The 26445-nt window shown below is 40.7% G+C and overlaps 1 protein-coding gene and 1 long non-coding RNA gene across 5 annotated transcripts in view; one reads left to right on the top strand and one right to left on the bottom strand.

The window, feature by feature from the left end:
- Positions 1-16746, bottom strand: part of LOC106984023 (uncharacterized) — a 798380-nt gene extending 781634 nt beyond the window's left edge. For 3 of the 4 annotated variants that reach the window (XR_008293707.1, XR_008293706.1, XR_008293708.1), the window contains exons 1-4: positions 16360-16746; positions 6704-6868; positions 5939-6062; positions 41-175 (exon numbers count right to left, since the gene is read on the bottom strand). This is a non-coding gene — a long non-coding RNA (uncharacterized LOC106984023). The remainder of the gene's footprint in view (positions 1-40; positions 176-5938; positions 6063-6703; positions 6869-16359) is intronic. The other variant, XR_008293705.1, reaches the window with a different exon arrangement.
- Positions 16576-26069, top strand: DYNLRB2 (dynein light chain roadblock-type 2). The gene is made up of 4 exons (XM_027076263.2): positions 16576-16689; positions 19347-19422; positions 24885-25052; positions 25821-26069. Exons 1-4 carry the CDS (start codon positions 16687-16689, stop codon positions 25862-25864), a joined length of 291 nt encoding a protein of 96 aa, XP_026932064.1. The 5' UTR covers positions 16576-16686; the 3' UTR covers positions 25865-26069.
- Positions 26070-26445: the final 376 nt, after the last annotated feature.

The following is a 26445-nucleotide window of genomic DNA, read 5'->3' as shown; positions in this document are numbered from 1 at the left end:
ATAAAAAGCCTCAATACTACTCAGCTGAAGATCAACTTACTTCTCTGAAATCCAAACTGAGACATTAGTTCAGAGTTGCCAGCATCTAAGTACCGTCAGTTCTGATGTAACACAACATACGCATTCCTAAAAAGTCAGCTCGCTCCGCAAAATCGCACAGCCAAAACCACAGGGCCTACGGGGAAGGTGGAACAAGGGGGCACGACACCGAGTGACTTTGACAGTGACACAGAAAAAAGAACCTAATAACAGTGGTTGCATGTTAAGTGGTTTTATACACGTTAAATAAAGAAACACGCAGGTACTACAGAACGACGCACCTGACCTTGAAGAAGACCTGAGGTTTGCCTGTATAAGTACGGGCAATGGAAGGGCTATGGCTCGTGAGTTGGTTTGGGGTGGAGGAAGCAGGGCCACCCGAATGGAAGAGAAAGGGGATGGGTGCATGGTACCACCCAAGTGAACCAAGGCAGCCGGCAGATGTTTGGGCTGTGCATGTATGTACGCTTTGTGTTTTCTATAAGCATATTTAGACATCTTTTTCCTAATCTGTCTGCCAGCATGGAAATTTATATGCTGTCTGGCTGTGTGCTGTGTGTATTTGTGTTTTATGCATAAACAGAATAATATTTTTTGTTCCCCAAGAATGCACATTTGCCCTCCTGGGGACAACACTGCTCTCTTGAGATGCCTGCGGTCGAGGTACACAGAGAAGATGGTGGGAGCACAGAGAAGAGGGTGACTCATCGCCTGGGACAGTCAGGGAGGGCAGAAGAGGAAATGACATTTGAACCAGGTTTTGTAGGATGAGTAAGACTTGCCATCTGGGAAAAGGGATGGAAGGAGTTCTAGAAGGAACAGCTTCTAGGCGTGATTGTTAAATGTTTGCACAGCATGGGGTGCACTGAGAGCTACACATCCACAGAAAGAGTGGGGAATTTAGAAATACAAATTTTAGTACGATTTGAGAGACAAACGGACTCTTAAGAGGTATCAAATCCTAGAAAGCTTTTGGGGGCAGGAGTGCATAAGGAGCAGAAACTGGGAAGAACGCTGAGTTATTAAAGTAGGTATTAGGCTCCTTTAATTTCAGCCTATGTCTCAGATGGAAAGACTCCTGTGTAATAAATAATAGAGCACACTTTGGGCATAGTTCATTCACCACACTCCCAGACACATTTCGAATACCATTCAAAGAGTCGTGGAAGCTCTGATTAATATACAACACAGAGCTCTCTCCATATACTCTCAAGGGTAAAAATACTGCTGAAAAGCCAGTTCTTTTAAAAGCTGAGCATCTAACACCACCTTGTGAATGATAATAAATGGCAGGCGAAGCCAGAAGGTAGACTGGCCCTCTGTCTGGGTCTGCAAGTTTTATGTGCACAGAAATATAGACCTGCTCTTTGGCCAAGAGAGCAGGATCATCTTCCAGTGAGATCAAGATTTCCTAGGAGACTCCTGGTATTTCCCAATTCCAACTTGATCAAAAATAGCAACCCCAACTCTCATGGGTTGTTTTCCTTTTCTTCTTTTTTTCCCCCTCCATATTCCCCATTCGAGCTCCCTTAGGAACGTGCATCTATTTGCCATTAAAATGATATTGCGGTCATTTTTCCTAAGGCCAGAGAAGTTTAAGGTTTTTCCATAACATCAAGTCCCTCCCTGACCTCATGGAGCTTGTCATCCATCAAAGACAGGCACTGAGAACAAAACTACACAACTAATTTCAAATGTGATGGCGACAAGGGAAGATTAAATAGGATTAGACGCACACAACAAACATAACTTAGAGGCCATAACTTCATGTACAAATCAGGATGCTTCATGCTGTGCAGGGGGGCACCGTGACAAAGACAAGTTCATATTATGGGTGAGGACGAAGAGAGAGCATGGGATTCTCATGGGAAGAAATATGATCATGTTTGCCCTCTCTAATTATTGTAATTAGATCTCTAACCATTTGAGTGAGTACTGTCCAGCAGCAGATTTACTTCTTACTGCCCATCATGGACCCAAAGAGAATTATGCAGGGACATTACAGCATTATTTGTAAAACAGTAATAATCTAAGTACACATCAAAAGGGGAAGAGTTACATGCATGGAGTACTTCTATGCAACGTTCAAAAGAATGGATGAGGGCTTACATATACTAATATGAAACTACATCCAAAAAATATCGTTGGGTAAAAAAAAAAGTGAACTGTAGAATGACATGTAGGGTGTGCTTCCATTTGTGTGAAATTTAGGGAGACACAGAGGTTCAAGTAAAGTTTCACATACACAGACCATCTCCAGAAGAATACATAAAACATGATGACGGTGGTCGCCTGTGTAGGGGAACCAGGTGTACGAAGGTCAGGGTGGTAAAGAGACATATCACTCACTACATTTACTTTACTATTATTGGAAATTTGCCACATCTAGTTGGAGAAAAAGTATCTCAAACAGTATAGATGGAGAAAGGTAGCGTTAACCAGCAATGGAAACTATTCATTTTATAATCTGCCCTCCATCCCGTGTGTTAGCTTAACAGAATTCTCTATATGTTCAGAAATGAGGTAAGGGGAATTATCTGGGCAGAGACCAAGATTCAGATGTGACTGGGGGGGAATCAGGGAAGAAAAGAAAGGGGGCAAAGCTTCGCATGAGCAACAGACAAAGATACATGGGCTACTGATCACAAAAGCTAACAGATGCACCTGGGCCCGGAAATATGATTTTAGCTGATAAATAGACACTGTTGGATGAAATTGATTCACATAATGATAACATTATTCCCTTTTCCAATCTTTTTTTATTGCTCAGATATAGTCAAAGAGGAAGTCTCAGTTTGGTGCAAGTATGTCTTTATGACCTCTGGACACTTTCCTGGAGTTAAAATTTGATAACGTGTTTCGATTTGACTGTATTTCTTTTCACTCCTATCCTTCTTAGAGAAACGAACCCTGGTTTCCCACTTTTGGCATTGAAACAAAGCTTCCTTCGAAAACAACCGTATTTAATTTTGATGTTTTATAATGAGCCATTTTCAAGGAACATATTAAGTAACACAAGACGCGCAGGGATGGCAAAAATCGTGACTGAAGCTTAGCAAGCAGAGCCTTGAGACAGATTCTTCTAGGTCTATGGCAGGGAAGCTGTGCAGTCGTGTGGTTGTGATTGTTGCTGGGTTTTATTTTCATCCCACCAAACAAGCGCTGAATAAAATTGAGGGAGATTTTTCAGCAAGCTGAAGTTTCGTCCTCATCGCCGACAGTATTTAACAAGAATAGCCTTAGTTTCCTAGAGTTGATTCCACGGATGACTACAAAGACCGAGAACCAAAAATACAGGCACCAACTCCGACGGCCTAATTAAAAGTGTGATTCTTGCCCCGGTGTGGAACACTAGCCCTTTTGTTACATCCCAGGAGAGAAGAAACACCTCAACCGAAATCACATTTTCCTCCTTTCTCCCTCTCCAGTGCCACCATTTTTTCATTAGCTAATCCCAATTAGAACGCTTTTTTTTACTAAAGCCATAAATCTTTGCCTTTCCCAATAAGCATAAATTATATGGTAAATAACGGTATTCTGTGTCTGTCCAGAAAAATAAAACACTCTTTCTTTCTTCTTTCTTTCTTTCTTCCTTCCTTCCTTTCTTTCTTTCTTTCTTTCTTTCTTTCTTTCTTTCTTTCTTTCTTCCTTTCTTTCGCTTCTTTCTTTTCTTTCTTTCTTTCTTTCTTTCTTTTCCTTCTTTCTTTCTTTCTTTCTTTTCCTTTCTCTGGTATTTTATGAGACTCTGAGCTGCTAAGTCAACGTTCACGCTTTTTGATTTAGGATTTCTCCCCCCTCTAATCTATCACTCGTCTATAAAGGCAACACTTCTTTTAGAAAGAAAACTACCACCAATGCACTTTCTCTAAAATTCATCCTAATAAAAGTATGTTTTTTCTTCCTATTTCTGAGTGACTCCAGGTAGAGGCAAAAGCTTGATTGTTGTGTTAAAATCTACCTCTGCCATTTCCTGGCTAAATGGCCCAGGACCCTCATGATAGCTCAAACCCAGGTCTGAATCATCAACTAAGGAGACAGACCTCCTAAAACTTGTCCCAAAATTAATGAAGAAACTTAATAAACAATGTTTAGCATAGTGCCTGGCACAGAGAATGTGCTCATTAATATTAGTTGCTCATACTGCATAAACAAAAGTGGTGATTTTTTTCATTGTTGTTCCTTCTGTGGTCAGCAATTGCTTAACCCAACATTCTCTACATTAAACTAATTAAAAGAAACATACCTTATCCGTGATTGATTTTCAAACTCATTTATTACTCGTTTCTCTATGGTTTAATTTAATTAAATTGAGCAGCATATCAAATATTGATTTTAATAAAATCTTGATTAAGACTCGAGCAATTATCAAACACAATTTTCATACCATTCCTGCATTTCAATGGAACCAACCTGAAAACCAATTTGCTTTTAAAATAAAGAAGTGATTTTATACACATACACACATTCCCCCCACCCCCACCAGGCCATTTTCAGAAATACAGAAAAAAAAAATGGCCTCCCAATCGTTTCGTTAGCAAGATAAGCAAAGATAAGCAGCAATCTCCAACTGGGGTTCTGAAAAGCTTAACCCAGTTGGTCACCTCATCTCCAATCAGTAGTGGAAGGGAAAAAACAAATTAGAATCAATTCCTTTGATAAACATTAACTTAGCAACTACTATGTACAAGCCACTGTCCTGTACTGTCCAACACAAGGAGAGGTAGTCAAGAGCTAATCCTATAGCCAGTTTTAATGTGTGTGGAAAAATCCATCCACACATGCAAGTCTTTAATTTTATTGAATAATGACCAGAGAAGTACATGTATTTCAATTCTTGAAATTACTCTGCTGTATGATTTATGTGCATAGACTATTGTTAAGAGAATGTAATGTAAATGTGATGGTATAAATTACCAATAGTATCATATTAGCAATTAACTATAAGACATTTAATAAGTTAAATATTTGGTTTGATAGTTAAGCGCTAAAAAAAAAAAAAAAAAGAAAAAGAAAGAAAGAAAGAAAGTCTGTCCAATAGCTATCACAGCAGCACCATCTAGAGGATTCTGAAAAGTAACACAGGGTCATTCCCCCAACTTGCCATTCTTCCTGTTTAGGCGAAAAGAAAGGCAGCTATAGAGTTCACCATCTTATGTCATTTTAAAGCATTTTAATTCTGTCCACATCATTTAGCATCATCTTAAATCTTGAAATGTTTATGGAACAGCTCAATGAGATGGAATATTCTCGAAATCGTAATGCAATTGGAACAAGGATCCCAGCTGTCCTCCTGGGGAGGCAGTACTGGGTGTGTGCTGAAGGATCCCAGGCCCTGGGACACTGTGACCTGGGCCATGACTCCCCTCTCCTCCCAACACACACACACCTCCTTATTCTATCTTGATCCCAGACATATCCATGCCAAAGACTGGACAATGGGTAACATTTCAAAATCATACCATTCCTGAGCTACTGTCCACTGTGTATTTACGTGAGTTGACAAAAAAATAATAAACTTTCTATTATTAAAACTGTTTACACCAGCACATCCACTTACTAATTCCGTTCCATTGGCCTAAGCTGAATCAATGTCCTGGGGTGGGTTGAAAGAGAAATAATAAAACATCTCACTTTTTTTTTTATATATAGTTCTCATTCCCCTATCGTTTCTGTAACTTTTCTGAACCAGAGAACTGCTTTGGAGTCATGTTAAAAGGATTACAATTGAGATAATAAAATATGTCTGCTATTCATAGGAACTAGTCCTCTCCTTCCATTATTTGCTTTCAGAATTTCAGGCAATTTTGCAGACCCTTGGTCGGCTGCAACCTCACAGGGAAATGGCAAACATGTACATTCAGTGTGGCCCCGGCCAGTGGGGGACAGGAGGAGCGCTCACCTTCATTTCCACTGGGGGGCACTGTCCACCTCGGGGAGAGGGGACGGAGTCACACTTTGCCAGGCCAATTTGTAGAAATCTGAGTTCACCTGCATTCTGAAGTCAGGGTTCTCAAATGAGCGCCCTAGTAAAGGGTCAGAGATAGGCAGTGAGTGGGTCATTCATGGTGATTCTCTATACTTGAAGCAAATGCAATTGGGCCCAACTGACCAAAGGAATACGAGGTTTTGCCTAGAGAAACCTTTTCCCCATGCTGTATGCTAAAGCCATCACTAAAAGTCATAGCAAACTGCAATCATTTTGGTTCTTTCAAATGTCTTCATGTTCTTGCACGGCTTTTCCCTCTATTCTACCTCCATACCTATTCACTTCGTAAGTGTCTGGTTCTCGTTTGTGACTTAGCTCAGATGTCACTAACTCCAGGAACCCTTCCAGGACTCCCTTACATTGGGTCAAGATGACCTCCTACGTGCCTCAACTGCATCCCATACTGCTTCCATGAGGAAGCTTGATGTAATTACTTGTTTATTAACTATGTCCCCCATTAGGCTGCAGATGCCATCAAAGCTGGGGGATTTCTATCTTATTCACAGTTGTATTCCCTGCATCCCCGTAGTCTCAGCTCAAAGCCTCCATCAAGGAATGATCACCCTATATAAGTATGATTTATGTTGGGGAGGACTCTGATGTTAGGCACACAGCCTGCATTTCTTCGCCTTCCAAAAACATGGGCCTCAGTACCCACTGTTTTTCTTCCTCACTTACCTTGTTCTCTTAATCCCTACAGTCGTCAGAAGAGAGGCCCAAGTTTCCACAAGGTAAGCTGCCTCTTGCTATCGAGGATTATGGCAATTCTGCTTGGCCATCTGTTCACCATCTCCAGAACTTGTTCTAGGATCCGCAGACAACCCATCTCTATTCCTGAGTCAGCTGCCAAGAGAAGCGGTCAACCAAAATATTTACAGTAGGGATCTTTCTGGGACGTCTGGTGAGCTCTAATGAAGCGAGAGTCAACTGGGAGGGAGATGAGACCCCCCACCCCGCTCATCTTTCCAAGCAGGTAACAAAGTCCTATTCTCTACTGTATGCAGTTGACATAATAGCACAGAAGGAAAACAAGGAAGTTCAACTTTGTTTCTGGTTCAACTACTTATTGTGTCCATGGAAGGACTATGATATTCTACAACTAGAAGAGCATACGGCCATCTAGGTAACCTGAAGAGTATAGTGTGGCACCCAAATACAGAGTCAGAACCATCCTGGGAAGTTCCAGACTGTGATGAAATAATATATTTACCACTCTGGATCCCTTTCTGTCATCTGTTTCGCCTGAGACTACATCTGCAAAATGGAAGTAAACCTGCCAGGCTCAAGGGGTCATTGTGAGGGCAACTGAGACAGGCCCTAACAAAGTGCTTGGAAAACGACGCCCACCCAACAAAAAATGAGAGATTATTAATGTTAATAGAATGACCACAGACTGCCCCATCATCCCATAGCCATTATCCTCAATTTTTAAAGATCTGAAGAGAATATTTCACTGCTGACATCCTGACTTAGGTTTAGTTGGAAGATAAAACTTCCAGCCAAATTAGCCTAACATACATGAAATGATAATCAGTAGATCCTGAGAGTAAGAACCAACTAGAGATCATTTAGGGTATAATAAAGGGGAAATAGTATAGATAGTTGTGTTATTTTGTTTACTTTCATACTTATAATTGTGTACACAGGAACATACATGCTGAGTACCATAAGTAAACATTTTTCAGGGGCGCCTGGGTGGCTCAGTCGGTTAGGCGGCCGACTTCGGCTCAGGTCACGATCTCGCGGTCCGCGAGTTCGAGCCCCGCGTCGGGCTCTGGGATGATGGCTCAGAGCCTGGAGCCTGCTTCCGATTCTGTGTCTCCCTCTCTCTCTGCCCCTCCCCTATTCATGCTCTGTCTCTCTCTATCTCAAAAATAAATAAACGTTTAAAAAAAATTTTTTTTTCAGCCAGGTCCCTTACATAAATCTCAGAGTCTTTGGTCATTCAAAAAAAAAAAAAAAGTTTTTTAAATTACTGGAAACTAGCAAAACACAGGATGAGAATTTTCTAAAACTGACAAAAGATATCAAGCCAAGGCTTCATGAGGCAAAAGGAACCCCTAGGGGGATAAATACAAAGAAAGCCCCCCCCCCCACACACACACACGCCAAAACAAAACAAAAAAACAGAGAAAACCACACAAAATGAAACTTCAGCATATTAGTGATTGTTTCTCCACATCCTCACTGGTGTTGTCCCTATTTTTTATTTTAGCCATTCTGATAGATGTATAGTGCTACCTCATTGAGGTTTTAATTTGCATTTCCCTAATGGCTAATGATGTTGAACAGCTTTTTATGTGCTTAGTTGTCGTCAGTATATCCTATTCAATGAAATGTCTTTTGCCCATTTTCTAACTGGATCATCCATTTTTTCACTGTTGGGTTTTGAGAGTTCTTTAATTATTTTAGATACTAATCCTTTATCAGATATATGATGTGCAAATATTCACTCTTAGTCTGTAGCTTGTCTTTCATTCTCTTAACAAGACTTCTCACAGTTACTAACCTTGATTAAATCTATCAATTTTTTTCTTTTTCATATTGCACTTCTGGGGTTAAGTCTATAAGCTCTTGGCCTCACTCTGCAGTAGAAAGATTTTCTCTTACGCTTTTTATTTTTCTTAAACTATAAAAATTTTACATTTACATGTAAGTCTGTGATCCATTTTGAGTTAATCTGTATATAAGGTGTGAGCCTGAAGTCAAGGATTTTGTTTTGTCTTGATTTGGTTTGGTTGCTTATTTTGTTTACAGATATTGAATTTCTCCAGCACCGTTTATTGAAAAATCTATGTTTCCTCCACTGAATGCTTTTGCAACTTTGTCAAAAAATCAGTTGGGCATATTTGTGTGGGACTATTTCAGAGTTCTCTGTTGCGTTGACCTGTATGTTTATCCCTCCACCAATACCACACGTTCTTGATTACTGTAACTATGTAATGGGTCTTGAAATTGGGTACCATGATTCCTCCAACTTTATTCTTCTTTTCAGAATCGTTTTACCCATTATATTTCCTTTGCTTTTCAATATATATATATATTAGAATGATCTTCTCTATATCTATAAAATACCTTGCTGGGATTTGGGCAGAAATGGTGGTAAGTCAGTATATTAATTTGAAGAGAATTGATACTCTCCCCCATTCATTTTGATCTTCTTCATTTCCTTTCATCAGAAGTTTGTAGTTTTCAGCATACAAGTCTTCTTCATGTTTTGTTATACTGATACATGGGAATTTCATTTCTATTTGTTTGTAAGTTCCTTGGCATTTTCTACATAGTCAATCATGTTATCTCCAAACAGGGACAGTTTTATTTCTCCATCTCCATCTGTTTGCCTATTATTTCCCTTTATTGCCTTTTTGAACTGGCTAAAAGTTCCAACCCTGTGTTAAACCACAGTAATGAAAGAAGACTTGCTCCCAGTTTTAGGAGGAAAGGATTCAGTCCTTCAACATTAAGTATGTTATCTGTAGCTTTTGGGGGGGGGTGGCCTTTGTAAAGTTATAGATGTTCTCTTTCATTCCTAGTGTGCTAAGTGTTTTTTAAAATCATGAGTATTAAATTTTCTCAAATTTTTTTTCTGCCTCAATTGATAGAATCACATTATGCTTTTTTCTTGTTAGCCTGTTACAGCAGATTACACGGACTGACTTTTGAATGGTGAACCCGCTTTGCATCTCTGGGAAAAGCTCCAGTTGGTAATGGTGTGTAATTTTTTTATACATTGCTAATGCTATTAGCTAATATTTTCTGAAGGATTTTGCATGTCCATTTACGGAGGATATTGGCTCATAGTTTCTTTCTTTCTCTTTATTAATTTTTGTGTACTGTCAATGTCTGGTTTTAGTATCAGCATAATGGTAACTTCATAAAATGAATTGGGAAGTTTTCCAAACCCTTCCATTTTCTGAAAGAGACTGTGTATATATCCTATTAATTATTTTTCAAACATTTCACAGAATTGTATAGTGAATCTCCAGTGAAGATTTCTTTTGGGGAATTTTCAAATTATGAATTCAATGTCTTTAATAGTATAGAGCTATTCAAATTACCTATTTCATATTGGGTAAATTTTGTGGTAGGCAGTTTTAAGAAATTGGTGCACCTCATCTAAGTCCTCACCTGTATGTATGTGGCGATATTTACAGCATTCCCTGTTCTTTTTATGTCTGTAGAGTACGTAGTGCAATTCCATGTTTCATTCCTGATAATGCTAATTTGTATTTTCTCCCATTTTTATCTTTGACCATCTTGCTAGAGACCTGTCAATTGTATTGATCTTTTCAAAAAACCGACTCCTTGTTTATCTATTGTTTTTGTTTTAAATTTTATTGATTTCTGCGCTTATCTTTATGATTTAGACTCTTCTGCTGACTTTGATTTTGCTCTTCTTTTCTACGCCCTTCCTGTGAGAGCTCACATTATTAAGATGTTTTACTTTCCTAATGTAAGCATGTATTGCTACCTTTGCTCTCAACATTGCTTTAATTGTAGCCAATTTTGATATGCTGTATTTTCAGTTTCATTTCATTCATTGCTCATTTGTTGGCTTCCCACTAAGATCTCCTCTGTGACTCATGGACTATTTAGAAAGTGTTATTTTCCAAGTGTTTGGATATTTTTCTATTATCTTTCTGTTATTGATGTCTGGCCTACCTGTAGTCAGAGAACATACTCTGTAGGATTTCAATTCTTTTAAATTTGTTGAGGTGTGTCTTATGGTCCAGGATGTGGTCTATCTTAGTACATGCTTTGTAGGCACTTGAAAAGAATATGGATTCTCCCGATATTGATTGTTCTATAAATGTCAAATAGTTCCTATTGGTTAATGATGTTGACTTTTCCATCCGTGGTGATTTTCTGCCTGATTCTTGTATCAGCTATTGAGAAAGAGGTGTTAAAATCTTCAACTAACACTGAGGAAATGCCCACTTCTCCTCTCAGTTCTGTCACTTTTGCTTTATAGTGTGCAGCTCTGTTGTTTGGTGCATATATTTTTAGATTTGCTATATCTTCTTAGTGAAGTGACCATTTTATCATTATATAATGGTCCTCTCTGTACCTGGTGAATTTCTTTGGTCTAAACTCTATCTGATATTAACGTAACCACTCATGCTTTCTTTGGATTAATGTTTGCATGATGTATCTTTTTCCCTCCTTTTATTTTCTATATGCCTATATTATCATATTTGAAGTCAGTTACTTATAGACATCATACAATTGTCATGTTTCTTTTAATACAATCGAATTATCTATACCTTTTTATTGGTATATTTTAGCTGTTTATATTTAATTATTCATATGCTAGAGTGGAGATGGAAGCCCAGGCTCCCCCAATGGACTTCACTGAAACTGCTGCAGAGGGTGGGGAGGTGCCTAATTAGTTAACTCTGAACAGGATGAAAGAACTGATTCCTTACTGAGCCTTCTTTGACATCATCCTGGTAGAGGATGAGGGGCAGTTATAACAAGGTGAGAGTGGAAGTCTATACTCTCCCCCTGGCCTTTCTAGTCTGTGTGTGTGTGTGTGTGTGTGTGTGTGTGTGTGTGTGCGCGCGCGCGCTATTTAGCTGGAATAGAATGTTTATTTTCTACAAGTTTATGCCTTGTTCAATGGCCTTTTCCTGGTCCTTTGGCTAACGAATAGGCATTTGTTGGGGCTTTTTAAAATTTCCATGTTTGTCAGATTTTGGGGTTACCAGCTTCTTCAGTTCCAAGTCTAGAATACATGAGGCAAAAGGAAACCCAGGTAACTTACAATCATGTCATTCCTTGGGTCCCAAGGTCGCTAGACAGTGTGACTGATTCTCTCTATCTTTCAGAGTCTTCTTGTGTTGGTATAATTTCTAGGGGTTTTAGTTATATTTAATAGGAGGAACAGGGGAAAGTACATCTACTCCAAATTTCCAGAAACAAAAATCATTGATAATCTTTTAAAATTAATTATAACAATCTCTGTCTTCTAACTGATGTATTTAGACTATTTACATTTAATGCGATCATCAATATATCAGGATTTAATGCTACATGTATACTACTTGCTTTCTGATTGCTCTACTTGTTTTCCATTTTACTGTTTGCCCTTTTCTCTTTTAGATTATTTGAACAATTTTTAGGACTTTATTTTGACATATTTGTATCCTTTTTTATTGCTTGCTCTTGGGATTATATCCCTCATTTTTCAGTCTACTTAGAATCAATACTTAAGTACTTCAAGCGGAATATAAGATCTTAAGACAGATCTCTTAAGACAGATTCCCTTCACCCTCCCCCACTTTCTATGATAGTTATTTTACATATGATATTTATATACTTTGAAAACTCTGAATAATATTATAATTATTTTTGTTTTCACTTGATCTTAGCCAAAAGGCTGAGAAGCGATAATTTTTTGTTGTTGTTTTCAACTATCATTTGAAAACTAAAGAGAGAAGGAACAGGCTATTATAGAGATTAGCAAATTTTTTCAGTAAAGGGCCAGATAAATATTTTAGGCTTTTCAGATCGTGTACTATGGAAGTTAATGACTGGAATTGGCCATGTGGACATTTCTGGAATGTAGACAGTGTTCTATTGCTTCACCTGGTTGAGAATTACACAAGAGTTCACTTTGTAGTAACTCACCAACCTAACTTTTTTTTTGTGCATCTAACTTTTTGTGTGTGATACCTACCAATGAAAGTCATTTTGAAACTAAATAGATCCAAGAGCTTGAAAAATAGATGGGAGACTTTGGGAATGGATTATCAGAAAAAAGAAGGGGTACATAAAGTACATGGGATTTATTGCTCCTTTCAGCGCTACCTTCTTTGAACAAAATTAATAGATGGGGAAATATGTACAGTTTGCCCTCAACCCTGAGAGACTGAGAATTTCTACTAAGTGCAATTCACTGAGGTGGGAACTGCTTACTGGAGCCAGAAGTTGAAAAATGAGACTTGTTGGGGCGCCTGGCTGACTCAGTTGGTAGATTATGTGACTCTTAATCTTGGGGTTGTGAGTGCAAGCCCCACTTGGGTGTGGAGATTACTTAAAACAAACAAACAAACAAACAAACAAACAAATAAATAAATAAAATGGGACTTGTGGGAAAATGAGATTAGAGGTCAATGAACTACAATTCTAAGTGAATGACAGGAGGAAGGGAATGAGAAAGAAAGGGAAAGATGTCTTTTAGTGAGAAATTCAACAATATGAATTCTGGATATTTTTTTCTAGGAAGGGCATGAAGGAAAAAGAGGTTGAATAAAGGAGGGTGAAGAGAAGGAGAGAGGAAACAAACAGGGGAGGGAAGTAGGGAGGAAGAGGTTAGAGAAAGAGATGAGATAGAGGGAGAGAGGAGAGAAAAGGAAGGGAAAGAAAAAGGAAGGATGGACTAAAGAAAGGAAAAGACACAAGAAAGAAATGTGGCAAAGTGATCCCTATTGGGCATCTGGTAGAAGCCAGGCATTTACCCATATGATTTAAATCTCATATCAACCCTGTAAGGTATATATTATCTTTCCTCTTTTATAAATGAGGAAATGAAAGCTCTGAGAATTTATTTTAGTCAAGGAAACACACCTAGGAACATCAACCCTGGCTGCACGCAACTCCAAATTCTGGGCTCAAGGAAACCCTTTAATTCCAACAGGGAGAATTCCTTTATGGCAAGCAAATGCTTATGTGACACTTGAGTCCTGGAAAGAATTACCCTAGAGGGTACCCTTGTCCTAATAAGTAGAAAATAGTTGATCTTCTGAAACCCTAAGCCTATAATTCTGCAATTCTATGGCATCGGGTCGTATTATGTGGAATACTTCTTGAGATCATTGACATCCTCTAATTTTGCCTTACTACTAAGGGGCATTTTCAAAGAATCCAGTGAAAGAATCTAATATTTCACTTTCTGGAGTGAAAAAAGTACTAGACGTTCTGTTTGACAAAGAATGCCTTATCTTATGAGAAAATGGGCACAAAGTATATTCCATGGTCCAGTTTATAGTATTTACCAACTTAGCATGAATGCCGAAGATAGACAGATGTATGGGGTGCTAGAAAACTCAAAATTATCAAATTACCCAAATTTGTTCAGGCTAAGCAGAAAGTACTAGCAAACCACCAGTGAGAAAGAGAGACCCCGGGAAAAAAATCATCTCACTTTGACAAAAATTCTGTGAAAAACAGTGGACTTTGTATGTACCACAAATTTGGGGGTCACTTCAGAGTACTTGAAAAAAGGAATATACATTCATTCTCTCACTTAAGTTCAAAGTTATTTAGCACTTCCTGTAGGTTAAAAGGAGGGGTAAGGGGATGGGAGGGGGAGAAGGGAAAGGGATAATTCACCAAGAAAAAAGGGGGGGGCATAAAAATTAAACCAAGCTACCTCCAAGGAATAATTAGAAGTGAAAATCAATAAGGAGAAAATGGCTCATATTCTCCTCATTGATTTCCTATGCACAGTGAGTCAAACTTGACTGTTGGTTAGAAGTCAGTTTGGCTACTTCTTATTACTTTTTCAGCAGTTGGGTACTCCTGTCAGTTCCTTTCATGCTGGAGTCTTGCTTGGCTCTAATCACAGCTGTCAGCTATTGAACGAGTTTGACACCCTGACTCCAGAAGCGAGGGGATTCACACTGCATGCATATGCAGTGGGCTCCTTCATTAAAGCTGATTGACATAACAGATAGGGTGCACTGCCACTGATTTTTATAAGCAAAACAAATGGCTACACAATCAAGGAGGAGTCTCCTTGATCAGAAACACCCAGAGAGAGCAAGAATCAGTCTTTATACAGCTCAGCCAGTATTACTGGAAATACCTACGCTTACTTGAAATGGTAGATATGGGCAGTGAGTCAAGAGCCAGCTACACACACACACACACACACACACACACACACACACACACCTGACCCCTCCCCTACAATCTTAGCTGTCCATTCCAAATAATCTCGGTTGGAGTTACAGGGGTTTGTTAAAAGGGGGATCATTTAGCTATTGTGAGCTGGATTTTGGAGAGGCATTAAGTTTCTTGGAGGCAGAAGAAGAGACTGACACTGACCAGAATCTCCTCCCCCACCACCAAGAAAAGGAAGCATGGCTAGAGCTTCTCAGAGTATTTCTGTCCATAATGTCACGAAATGACAGACTCTAAGTTGAAATGGACCAATTAGCCCCAAAACCACCAACTTCAAAACTGGTTCAGAGCATCCCTGACGAGGGCCCATTCAGATTCTAGCTGACATTCTTAGCAGTAAGCATGCCATGTCTGGCTGGAGACCGCTTTCCGGAAACGGAAGCACAAACCGCATCAGCAGTACAGGGAGTCGTTAAAGCATGGTCCTGTCGGGGAGGAATTCCCATCCTATACCTTGTGTCTAGTGATCAGGGTCTGCCCTCTTCAAACCCCAGGACTTCATGACGCCAGCCACCACACCGTTCTGCTGCCCGTCACAAAACAGTCAGTCTCTGCCTCCCAGGGCTACAAAGACATCATCAATGCCCTTCAAAAGTGAGTGACTTCTGACCATCCCTAATTGATCTTTAACTGGTTCCTTCCATCAGGTCCTTCAATACCTAGCCATATGCTCTTCTGTGGCAATTTGTGGAGCCTCCAGCACTACCACCTGCGATTTTTCAGCAACTCAGAACTTCTAGCAGATAGTGACCCAAAAAAGAAAGATCCTAAGGGATTCAGCAAATACACTGGTGAGTATAAACTCTTCAACTGAGTGAGGAGCAGATAAGGGGATGCTATCGCTTGATGAGAGTCTAAGATGTAGCTTACCCTACTGTTTGGGGGGTAAGGAGTAAGGAATTACACATCAACAATATCATATATATATTATATATATATAATATATACACATAATGTATATTATATATATTATATATAATATATATATTATATTAATATATAACATATAATATAGTATGTATATAGTATATATATATATATAGTATATATAGTATATATATAATTGTACAATTTGATGCTACAACATGTTTTTCTTTCCGGAAAGAAACTATCGGGGGGGGGGGGACGGGGGGGGGGCACACGTATCCGCCTGCACAGGGCACCGAGAAAGCGAGGACACTGGGCCTCGCCAAGCAACTGAGCCTATCACCAAATCTCTAAGGCGGCCCAAGCTCGGGAGTGAGACGGACCCATCCCCTGCTTATTTGCTCCGCAGCACGTATCACACTTGGAAAGTGTTGCTTCGCGGGTCGCATTTGGCCTGGCTCCCCCAGCTAGAAAGCACTCGGGCCTAGAGCGCCCCGCACGTGGCAGGCGGTCAAGAAAACGCTCGTGAGTGAGGAAGTGGCTGTTACCTTAAGGCGTACCTCAAGGAGTGAGTGAATGAATGGACGAACGAATGACCAGGCCTGTGCCCGCCGAGCGTCCTCAGGCCCACGGCCCCGCGGGGCTGGGGGCACCCGAGTGGGCGCCCGGGGCCACCGGCCCCCACCCTCCGCCTACGGCGGCCGGGAGGCGTCAACGCCACTTCAGGGCGGAAGAGCCGCCCCGGGTTGCCGACCGACCCGCGGACACGCAGGCGCGTGCACCCGCACTTCCGGGAGGTCACTTCCTCCCCCGTCGCCTAGCAACGGCTGGAAGCGTTGCTGACTTCCCGGGCAGCGGTGACGCCGGGCTGAGCCGCGTTTCGCACGATGGTAAATCTGGAGCCTCCGTCTGCGACCCGGCTCTTCAGGGGCGCAGACGTCGGGGATGGAGGGTGGGGGGGTGGGACTTTCGCTGCCCTGTCCCCGAGGCCGTCCCTGGCCAGCCGGTCCGGGGGCCGGGGCGAAGGCTGGGGGCTCTAGAAGATTCTTGGAGAGGCGACGGGGAGACCCTGAAGGAGGGAGAGGGAGACCTTGAAGGGGAGAAGAAGATGCTTAGATGGGGGAAGCTGTCTTGAGGGATAGATATCAAGGGGGGTGGCTCTGGTGAGTGGAACTTGCGGGGTGTGGATGCCGAGAAGGAGAAGAGAGAGACTGGGGGGATGAAAGATCTTGAGGGGGTGACAGAGCTCCAGAGCGAGGGAAGTTTGCAAAGGAAAGAGGCGAGAGGGAGAGAAGTCAGATCCTGGGAAGGAAGAAAGGTGCCCCAGGGAGAGCAGGGGGGTGAGGAGAAGGGAGAAGGAGGCGATACTGAGAAAGAAGAAAGGAAAATAAAGAGGAAAGGGAGGAGAGAGATAATAAATAAATCAGTAAACAAACAGACAGAAAGCGGAGACTGGGGATAGCTTGAAGAGGAGCAAGGTGAGTTTTTTAAGAGAGGTGAAAGGGGATTGGAGATGGGGATTAAGAGATTGTATTGGAGGGGTGCAGAAATCACGGAAGAAACAACTGGAAGGAGAGAGGGAGAGGCTGACAGCAGAAAGAGCCGTTTGGGAAAGAAGTAAAAAAAAAAAAAAAAGATAAAGGGGGGTTAGTGGTTGTAGGGAGCTATGCATATTGTGTTAAAGACAGCCAAAATGTGATACTGGATCCCCTGTATCACTCTTGTGCTTTGGTGCAGTGTTTCCCAAAGTGAGACGCAAACAGTAGTTGCGATGTAAAATAGCTCAGAAATAACAAATCACACAGAGCGAATCACACCTGAGGAAGTTACTCCTCTTCCATTTTTTCCCCCAGCCTGGAGACTGTATCCAAGAAAGCTCCTGGCACGGTTAGGTCCTGAGTACCACTGTCATTTGGTATTTTCCATGTTTCACCTGAATATCAGACCTCAGGCTCAGACCTTTCTTTGGGGTAGAATTTAATAATATGCACTCTCTTCATTTTGTTCGTTCTTACGGTCATTTCTGTCTCGGACAAATAGTAGCAGCTTTCCATTTGTGGTAGTGATGTGTAGTTGTAGTTTCCTTGTAAAAATCCATTTGTTTTTTAGTAGCTTTTAGTATTGAGATAATTTAAAGAACATGCTAGGTATATAATATAGATGATATTCGTAATGGCCAAAAATGTGACTCCAGTACACAAACGCCTGAAATTCAGCAAGCACATGCCGTAGGTGTGGAAAAGAGGAAATCAGTGTTCCTGCCCACATCAAAGGCAAAAGAAAACTATCTTTTGAAAAAAAAAATGTTTATTTATTTATTTTCAGAGAGTGTGTGAGCAGGGGAGGGGCAGGGAGCGAGGGAGAGAGAATCCCAAAGCAGGCTCCACACTGTCACTGCCGAGCCTGAAATCACAAACTGTGAGACCATGACCTGAGCCGAGATCAAGAGTCAGACACTCAACCAGCTGAGCCACCCAGCCGTTCCAAAAGAAAACTGTCTTTTGACTAAAGTAGCATAATGTTTACCCATTTGAGGTTAGAAGGGAAAAAAAACAAACCCTCATCAAGACACTCTGCAGGATACTGCTTGAATTCGGAATATCCAGTGATTACTCAGGAGTCATATGCAGGTCTGAAAAAGATTATTTGTGATTTTAGCATTTGTAGAAGGGAATAAAACTGGTAACAAGATAGTCTGTGCGTGAGATTAATTCAGAAAGCTGAGTTTAAAACCCAGTGGGGCTCCAACAATCATTCATGGGTGAACATTCAGCTTGCACTGAGACCCAGGCACGTTACCAAGAGAATCCTGGGATATGTTGTGTTTACAGAGTATCCTGAATTTAATCATCTGAACTCCCAAGTAGGTAACATTTAGGAGTGAGAATAAGATTTCTCATTAAGGGATACTTCTTTTTCTACATTTATTTACTTTGAGAATGCACACAAGCAGAAGAGGGGCAGAGAGAGAGAATCCCAAGAAGGCTGTGCACTGTCAGCACGGAGGCCAACATGGGTCTTGATCTCACGAACCATAAGATCATGACCTGAGCAGAAATCAAGATCCAGACGCTTAACCAACTGAGCCACCCAGGGACCCCTAAGGGATACTTTCAGACAGAGGGAGATAATGACAATAGCTCTGTAACTATTTAAAGAAGTGTAATACAGAAAAGGAATTTTTGATACAAATACAGAAAGATCAATGAGTAAAACATGAATGGGAGCAGATTTCTGTCCAGTATAGAGAATGCTTTTCCAGCAAATAGACACACTAAAAATTGAGTGAGCTCTTGTGAGGTAGTAAGCTCTCCTTCTCTAGAAGAGTTCACACCAAGAGATGTGTCAGAGTTGTATGCAGGAGTCTTATGCAGGCTTGGAGACAGGACTTGGCAGTTTCAAAGGTCTCTTCCGAAGGTCTGAGATCATAGTATGTAGTACCTTAGGTTAAGGGGACGGGGGAGTAGGTGTCTTTCTAAACATTTACTTTAGGATTAGGGTTGCCGCAAAGACCCCCTTTGGTTAGTTGCCTTCTTGATCTCTTCAGGCGGAGGTGGAAGAAACCCTAAAGAGGATCCAGAGCCATAAAGGGGTGATGGGAACCATGGTCGTGAATGCAGAAGGTAAATATGTCACAGGATGCCTTCTAGATACACACAAGCCAACCAAGGACCTGTTGGCTGTGCCTCGCCTAAGACAGACACCTTAGAATTTGAAATGTAAAGTTTATCTTCTGCGTCGTAGCTATAACATGTACTCACCAAATATCTATTGAGTACCTCCTATATACCAAGCACTCTGCTAAGAGTTAAAGATATAAATATGAATAAAACATGTCTAAAAATATCTCTGTATTCCTAAGAAACACTATACATGTCTAATTTTTAAAGCTTTGGTAACTCCTCTAATATTTCAGGGATACCATTGAAAGTATCATATTGAAGATAGGGAGAATATCATTGTTGGCAGTTAGTTTTTATTTTAACATTATAAAGGGTGCAGAGTTTCAGTCTTCCTTTTAAGTGAAATTGTTCCTTTACCACACTTAATAAAATATTTGAGAATAAATTTTAATACGACTTACAGTATAGTCTTTGTGGATATAGTATAAAAGGGCCAACGCATTTCCACCTAGGAGATCTGTAAACTTATACCAGAAACTTGCTCTCTCTCGTCCCACAATCCCTGCTAACAATCCACAAAGCCTTTTCTCTGGCACACTGCTATGTGCTCAGCTATGGTGGCAAACTCTGCTAGTTTCATTGCTAATTCAGGCATTTGCAAAGGCAAGAAATACCACAAATCCCAGAGCATTAGTGGAAATAAGAGTAGCTACTTCACATAACTCACGGTGCAACCACAGAATTGGTGAATTGCCATGGCACACAGAGCGCTTTGCAACAGAATCTCACAGCTAATCATTATTTTTGGCACAAATCCATCAGCAAATATTTATTGAGCAACTACATACTACCGCCTGTTTACATTCAGACTTCAATCCCTTAGCAGTTAAAGACAGAACACAACCTACTTCACTGAGGGTTTATGATAGTTGGATGAAATGTTAATTGTTGGGTGCCTAGCACAGTACCCAACACTTAACAGAATTATAATTACATAGTTCTCAGCATGTGGACATTTTTAATTGATTTGTACAGCAACAACATTTGATGTGTAAATAGACCATTGGATGTGTTTTGCAAATAGTAAAATTAAATGAAAAATAACACCAAATGAATAAATTCACCCAGCTTGAGTGATCAGGAGGGAAAGGATTTAAGATCAGCCTTATAGGTAAGAAAGAGTTCTGCCCAGTATTTCCAGGAAGCGGTGCAGCGCGAGCACATTGTTCTGTCTGGAATGAGTCTCGTTCCTGGCATGCTCATCAAGTCCACACACCCCCTACGACGGGCTACGTGTGGGGCTTCAGAAAGGTAATGCATTCATTTCCTTCGGCTGCCGCAAGAACGTACCACACACTCGGTGGCTTAAAACACTAGAAAGTTATTCTCGGGTCTGCAGGCTGGGAGTCGGAATAAGGGTGTCAGTAAGGACAGCCTGTTCTTTGAAGGCTCTACAGGATCCTTCCTTGCTGCTCTCTTAGCTTCTGGTGGCTTCCGGAAGTCCTTGCATTCCTTGGCTTGTAGAGGCATCAGTCCAGTTTCTGCTTCCATCGTCCCATGGCGTTCTCCTATCTGCGTCTGTTTTCTCTCCTTGTGAGGACCGCAGTCGTCGGACTCAGGCCCACCCTAATCTAGTGTGACCTTATCTTAACTAATTACATCTGCAAAGACGTGCTATTTCACATGCTAAGGTTTAGGATAGACTTGAATTTGGGGGGAAAAGATACTTTTCAACCCAGGACAACTCGTCTTACGAGTCACTTTGGAAGATCTTAGTCAAAAGTGTATAATCCTAGCCATATGCATCATATGTCTGAAAATGTCCATAGCCTGTGACGTGCAATTTCACTCCTAGGAATTTATCCTAAGGAGTGACGACGAAAAAGATTTAGGTGCAAAGGATACTCACTGAGGCATCATGTACAAAAGCAGTGAAGAAACAGACAAATAAGTAAATAAATCTATCCCAGCGGTACGGAAAATTTTTCATTCATTATGTAATGTTTACTTGGTGAACCACTACTCTATTGAAAATGTTGAAGAATATTTAGAGTCATGGGAAACAATATTAGATGAAAACCACGGAACAAAGCAGTAGCCAACATTTTCTAATCATAAACATAGCCAGCCACACAAACACACTTACAGTAAATATGGAAGAAAGGACAGGGCTATGTTACGGCGATCATCTCTGAGCGCTGGAATTACAACTGACTTTGCTTTTACTTGCTTGAAGTCTCTCAATATTTTTCTTATCCAAAGGCGGCAAAATACGATTTTTAAAACCCGTTACCTTCTTCTAATTAACCCTTACTAAGATAAGATTATGTTAGGATTCGGGGCACCCTTCCAAACACCAAATTAACCATTTTCCCAAAAATATAAATGAGGGTCTTATTTTTGTGGTCAGATTATTAATAACCAGAGTGTACGACAAGCATGTTTATTAATAGCATATGGTATAAGTTGTGTGAACAGAATTAATAAAATATTCCATTTCAGCAGCCTACTCAATTTTAGATGAAAGTGCCATTTATTATGGTGCAGCCCGGCAGCTTTCAGAAGACCCAGGAACGTAAATGCTGAAAAAAATTTAACTAAGATGGCGTTCACGTGTTCTTGTACACCACTAGTGGGTTTAGTGTAATTCTCAGCAAATCATTTTAACATATCTCCAGGTTTTATTTGTGGCGAGGTGGGCTTTCTACCATGTTTCTACATTTAGATCTCATATGGCATGTTAAACAGAGCCCTTCGGTTTCACCGTTAGTGAAACCAAGGCGCCCTGTCCATGACAATAAAGCAGACTTCCCAATTTAGCCCACTGCTGAGCAGTAGAGGTTTTTATTAGACTAGATTCTTTGCTAACATCGATTTCCCATTTATACAACCATTCACAGTTTACAATATTGCAGCACTGATTGTTGAATTAGATACTGGTGAATACATATTATTTCTCAGACGGTCATAACTATCCCATATTCTTATGTATATAAGCCTGATTTCCAGAGGCTCTTAATTTTACATATTCTTGACATTTCTAACCATCAATCATTTGAATTTCATTAGACTTTATCAGCCATCCAGTCAGTTCCTTACATTTTTGAAATACAATCAACCAAAGTACAAATACACAGTTGAAGAGTACCAGCTTACTGGGATCATAAAGAGTCATATTTTAAAGTAGTGCCATAAATTCGGCAATATCCAATTCATATTCTTTGTTCTAGAAGTTCCATCGTGGGGATTTATACCATACATACACACAAATGTGAAATGGCATGCACACGGACATATTCCGTCGCCTTGCTTATTAAAGTCAAAGCCTGGGAACAGCCTAAATGCCCGCCAGGAGGATATACTTGTTACGTGTATCACAAGGCATCCATTCGACAGTCATGTGATGCAGTCATTAACACGCCTAGCCTTAGCCCTATGTGTACTGAATAGAAGGAGTTTCCAAGTGTATTTCATGAAAAATAATTTTATTTTACAGAATAGAGAACAAACAATACAAAGAATACAAACAAAAAGATACTTGAACACACTTAGAATGTCTCTGCAAGGTTCCCAAAGAAACTGGGAGCAGTGGTCACCTCGCAGAAGGGGCCATGAGTGAATTTTATACCATGTGCTAAAATTTCTCCTTAATAAATTATTTTTTAATTACCTTGCAGGGTACCAAGCAAGAGCTCAATACATATTTGTCGATTGATTTTTTTCAAGTGGTCTGTAATGGATATGAAAATCTCCCAGAGCTTCCACAGTGTGCACTTATTATTCAGAAAGGCTAGCTGTTTTATTTATTGACTTGGATCATGAATAGACTAACTAAATAGGCCCGAGCATTGGATTCATAATCTTGTCATCTACATTTTAAATAATTTATTCTGGCTGTATTTCTGGTTTTGACACCGAGCGGTGCAGACTTTGGAGGTAGTCACTATTCAGGATGCAAAATAAAACCAGTCCTCAGAAAGTGCCCTTAAAAGGTGAGAGCTTGCTACCTCTCAGCTCCCTGCCCGTTAAAGACACATGCCTTGTGATGGCTCATCAGGTGTGAAAGACATAACTGACTTCGGGGGAAAGTGGCCAAGAAATAATAATACAGAAATTAACAAACTTGATATAAAACCTTGTTTATTGAACAGATTTTCCTGTAAATATTGTCCTTGTATCGTTTGGCAAGACCTATTCCAGAGCGAACGGTTGTTTTAAAAGAGACTGTTTCACGGTCAGAATGGAGGTCCTCAAAGAGTTTCGTGAAAAGCTGGTAAAATCGTTAGTTTGTAAGAGCGTTCCACTCCTGAAATCCCCTCTTGTTTAACAGCTTCTGGAATTGCATTCTCTGAGGGACAACCCAGAGTTGTGTTAGCCTCTTCCACTGATCGGCCTTCATTCAGGTGCCTGTGGGATCTGACAGCCACCCCACATTCACCTTCACGTGTCCCCCTAAATTAAAGGCACGTGTGCAAATGGAATCCTTGCAATTCCCTGGCTGTCTGCTGGTTCTCACAATAATCTGAAAGCCCTCTCAGACGAGACATGATACACGTAAAATACCCAGCACGGCACCTGTTAACAAGTAAGCGCTGAGCACCGAGTGACCAGAATTGAGCTGGATTGATTTGAACTGAATTGAATTATACTTGCATATTTGTCTGGCTAGATTTTCCCAGTTAAATTAATAGGTTCAGTTTTAAAATCACATAATGGAACAATAGAGCACACGAGCAGCTAAATTTAAGAATGCTTAAGCCAAGAGTGAGTGCAAACCAGGGAATGCCCAGCAAAACCACAGTGTCTTTGCTGCTGGATTCTCTAATATAAAATGTAAGGTTTGCAAAATACCGTATGAGGAGCCACAGCGTAATTTTAAAATCCCCTTTGGATACACTCCTCAACGTGTGCTATGATATCCCCTTCTGTTGCTGGCCTCAGGGGAGGACATTAGCACCACGTCACGGACCAAGCATTTCAAAGCAAAATGGCTATAGACCGACTGCTTGGAGGAGGGCATTAGGTAGACTAATATGTGAACTCAGTTCTGAAATAATCAGTGCACAGCTTCCAAATAATGTGTGCACGAAACCCAAAAAACAATACCTACCAGTCTAACAATAGGGGATTGGTCAAATGACGGTATGTTATAAAATAGTGCACAGCCGTTAAAAATAATTTGAGGACCGTGTCACTGACAAGAACAGCTCGGGTATGCTATCACTTAAATGAAGAAAAAAGCAGTAGTCCGATTTGTCATGATAGTTTGTCACAACTACATTTTAAGACCCACGTACGCACAAAAAGACCGGAAGGAAAGAAACTAAAATTGTTAGCAGTGAGTGATGTCGGCCATAACTTTTTCTTCCTCTTTAAAATCATCAGTATTTTCCGGTATATCCACAGGGTGCACATTCCTTTGACAGTTAAAACTTTTAACCCAAAAGTGACTCTTGTAACAGGCATTCCTATCCGAACAACCTTGGACAACTCGACGACGGTTCAGTACGCGGGTCTTCTTCATCAGCTGACAATGAAAGCCAAGAGCACGGTCCGTGACATTGATCCTCAGAATGACCTCACCTTTCTCAGGATCAGGTCAAAGAAACATGAAATCATGGTAGCCCCAGGTAATGTGGCGTTTCACTTCATATTTAAAGCATCTTTCTCCTTTACTGGATAAAAGCTCTGTTTCAAGGAACTGGACATACAGATTTTAACCTGCAATATGGCGCGTAGTGTTCTCCAATTACAAAATGAAAGACGTTGGAATCTGAAAAACTCAAGCTGGCAATTTTGTGAAATTAGCGACAGATTTAACCTTTGAAGAATCTGAATTTTTCCCACTTGCATTTATTACCAGTAATCAAAATAGGGATAATGTAGGGGGTGGATCAAAGCCCTGTAGGGTCTTAAACCCTCCCCGCGAGAGAACACATTCACCGGGCCTGCCTCAAGACGGCAGCCAGAGAAACACTCCTCTCCTTGAAGGAATTACATTCACAGTGTTCACCAATGTCTGTGTAACACAGGACTCGTGCTCCCAAATCTAGTCTGGAACAAACTTCTCTAGAGAACATCTATGACATCAGAATTACCCATATACTGTGTTCTCACCCTGCTGCACGTCAAAAGCACTTGGAAAGCTTTACAAAAACAGTTTTTGATACCAGAGGCCTTACCCCAGGCCGGTGAACTCAGAACCTCTGGAACTGGGTCCCGGGTCGTGGTAGCTTTTGAAAGCTCAGCAGCTGATTCTGATGTGCAACCAGGGTGGGAAACCATTGGTCTACAGAGAGTCCAAGTGATGTTTTGAAGAGAAACGCAGATTAGCCGAAGTATTCACTTAGTAAGTTGAATTCTTCCAGTGGATTAACTTCGTCCGTCTCTCTCCACAGATAAGGAATATCTTCTGATCGTCATTCAGAATCCATGTGAATAGACCTGCTACGGCCCATCCTGTCCTGTGATGCCCAGTTGCAAATGCTTTATTTACTCCTTAGTTATTACCAAGATTATATTCCAATCTGATCTTTCAGACATTATTTACTATTTTCACAAACTATTCTGCACGTCTCATTTAGTCCCTTTCAAATGTATTGTAAAGTTGTGATTTAGTGATGTAATAATAAATGAATTCTGGTATAGAGGTCTCTTTTTTTTTATAGTACACCAGACTGAAGGATTCTAGTGGGAATCCTAGCAAGCCTTCCTTGCAACAGTCCTTGTAGTCTAGAGGTGTGCCAAGAATCAACGTGGCTGTGTCCTTTTGCCCATTTCATTAGCACGTCCCAGAGGTTCCATGGAGCACAGCGGGAGCGACCTGGGAGTAGGAAGTCCTCATCCTCTAGGGGCGCTAGATGCTTTCCCAGGTTAAACAAGGGACGTAAAAAGTCAGAGGCGTGGCGCTCAGCAGGGTCAGCTCCACAGCTGAGCGCCTCCTCCCACAACTCCAGAGGCTGTTTTTTTCCTAGATATTTCAAACACTCAGAAAATAATGGAACGAATAATAGAACAAATAGA

The sequence above is a fragment of the Acinonyx jubatus genome, chromosome E2 (genome assembly GCF_027475565.1).
Source record: "Acinonyx jubatus isolate Ajub_Pintada_27869175 chromosome E2, VMU_Ajub_asm_v1.0, whole genome shotgun sequence".
NCBI classification, from domain to species: Eukaryota; Metazoa; Chordata; class Mammalia; order Carnivora; family Felidae; genus Acinonyx; species Acinonyx jubatus.
The sequence above is the reverse complement of the archived record's forward strand: the minus strand, read 5'-3'. Positions and strand labels throughout refer to the sequence as shown.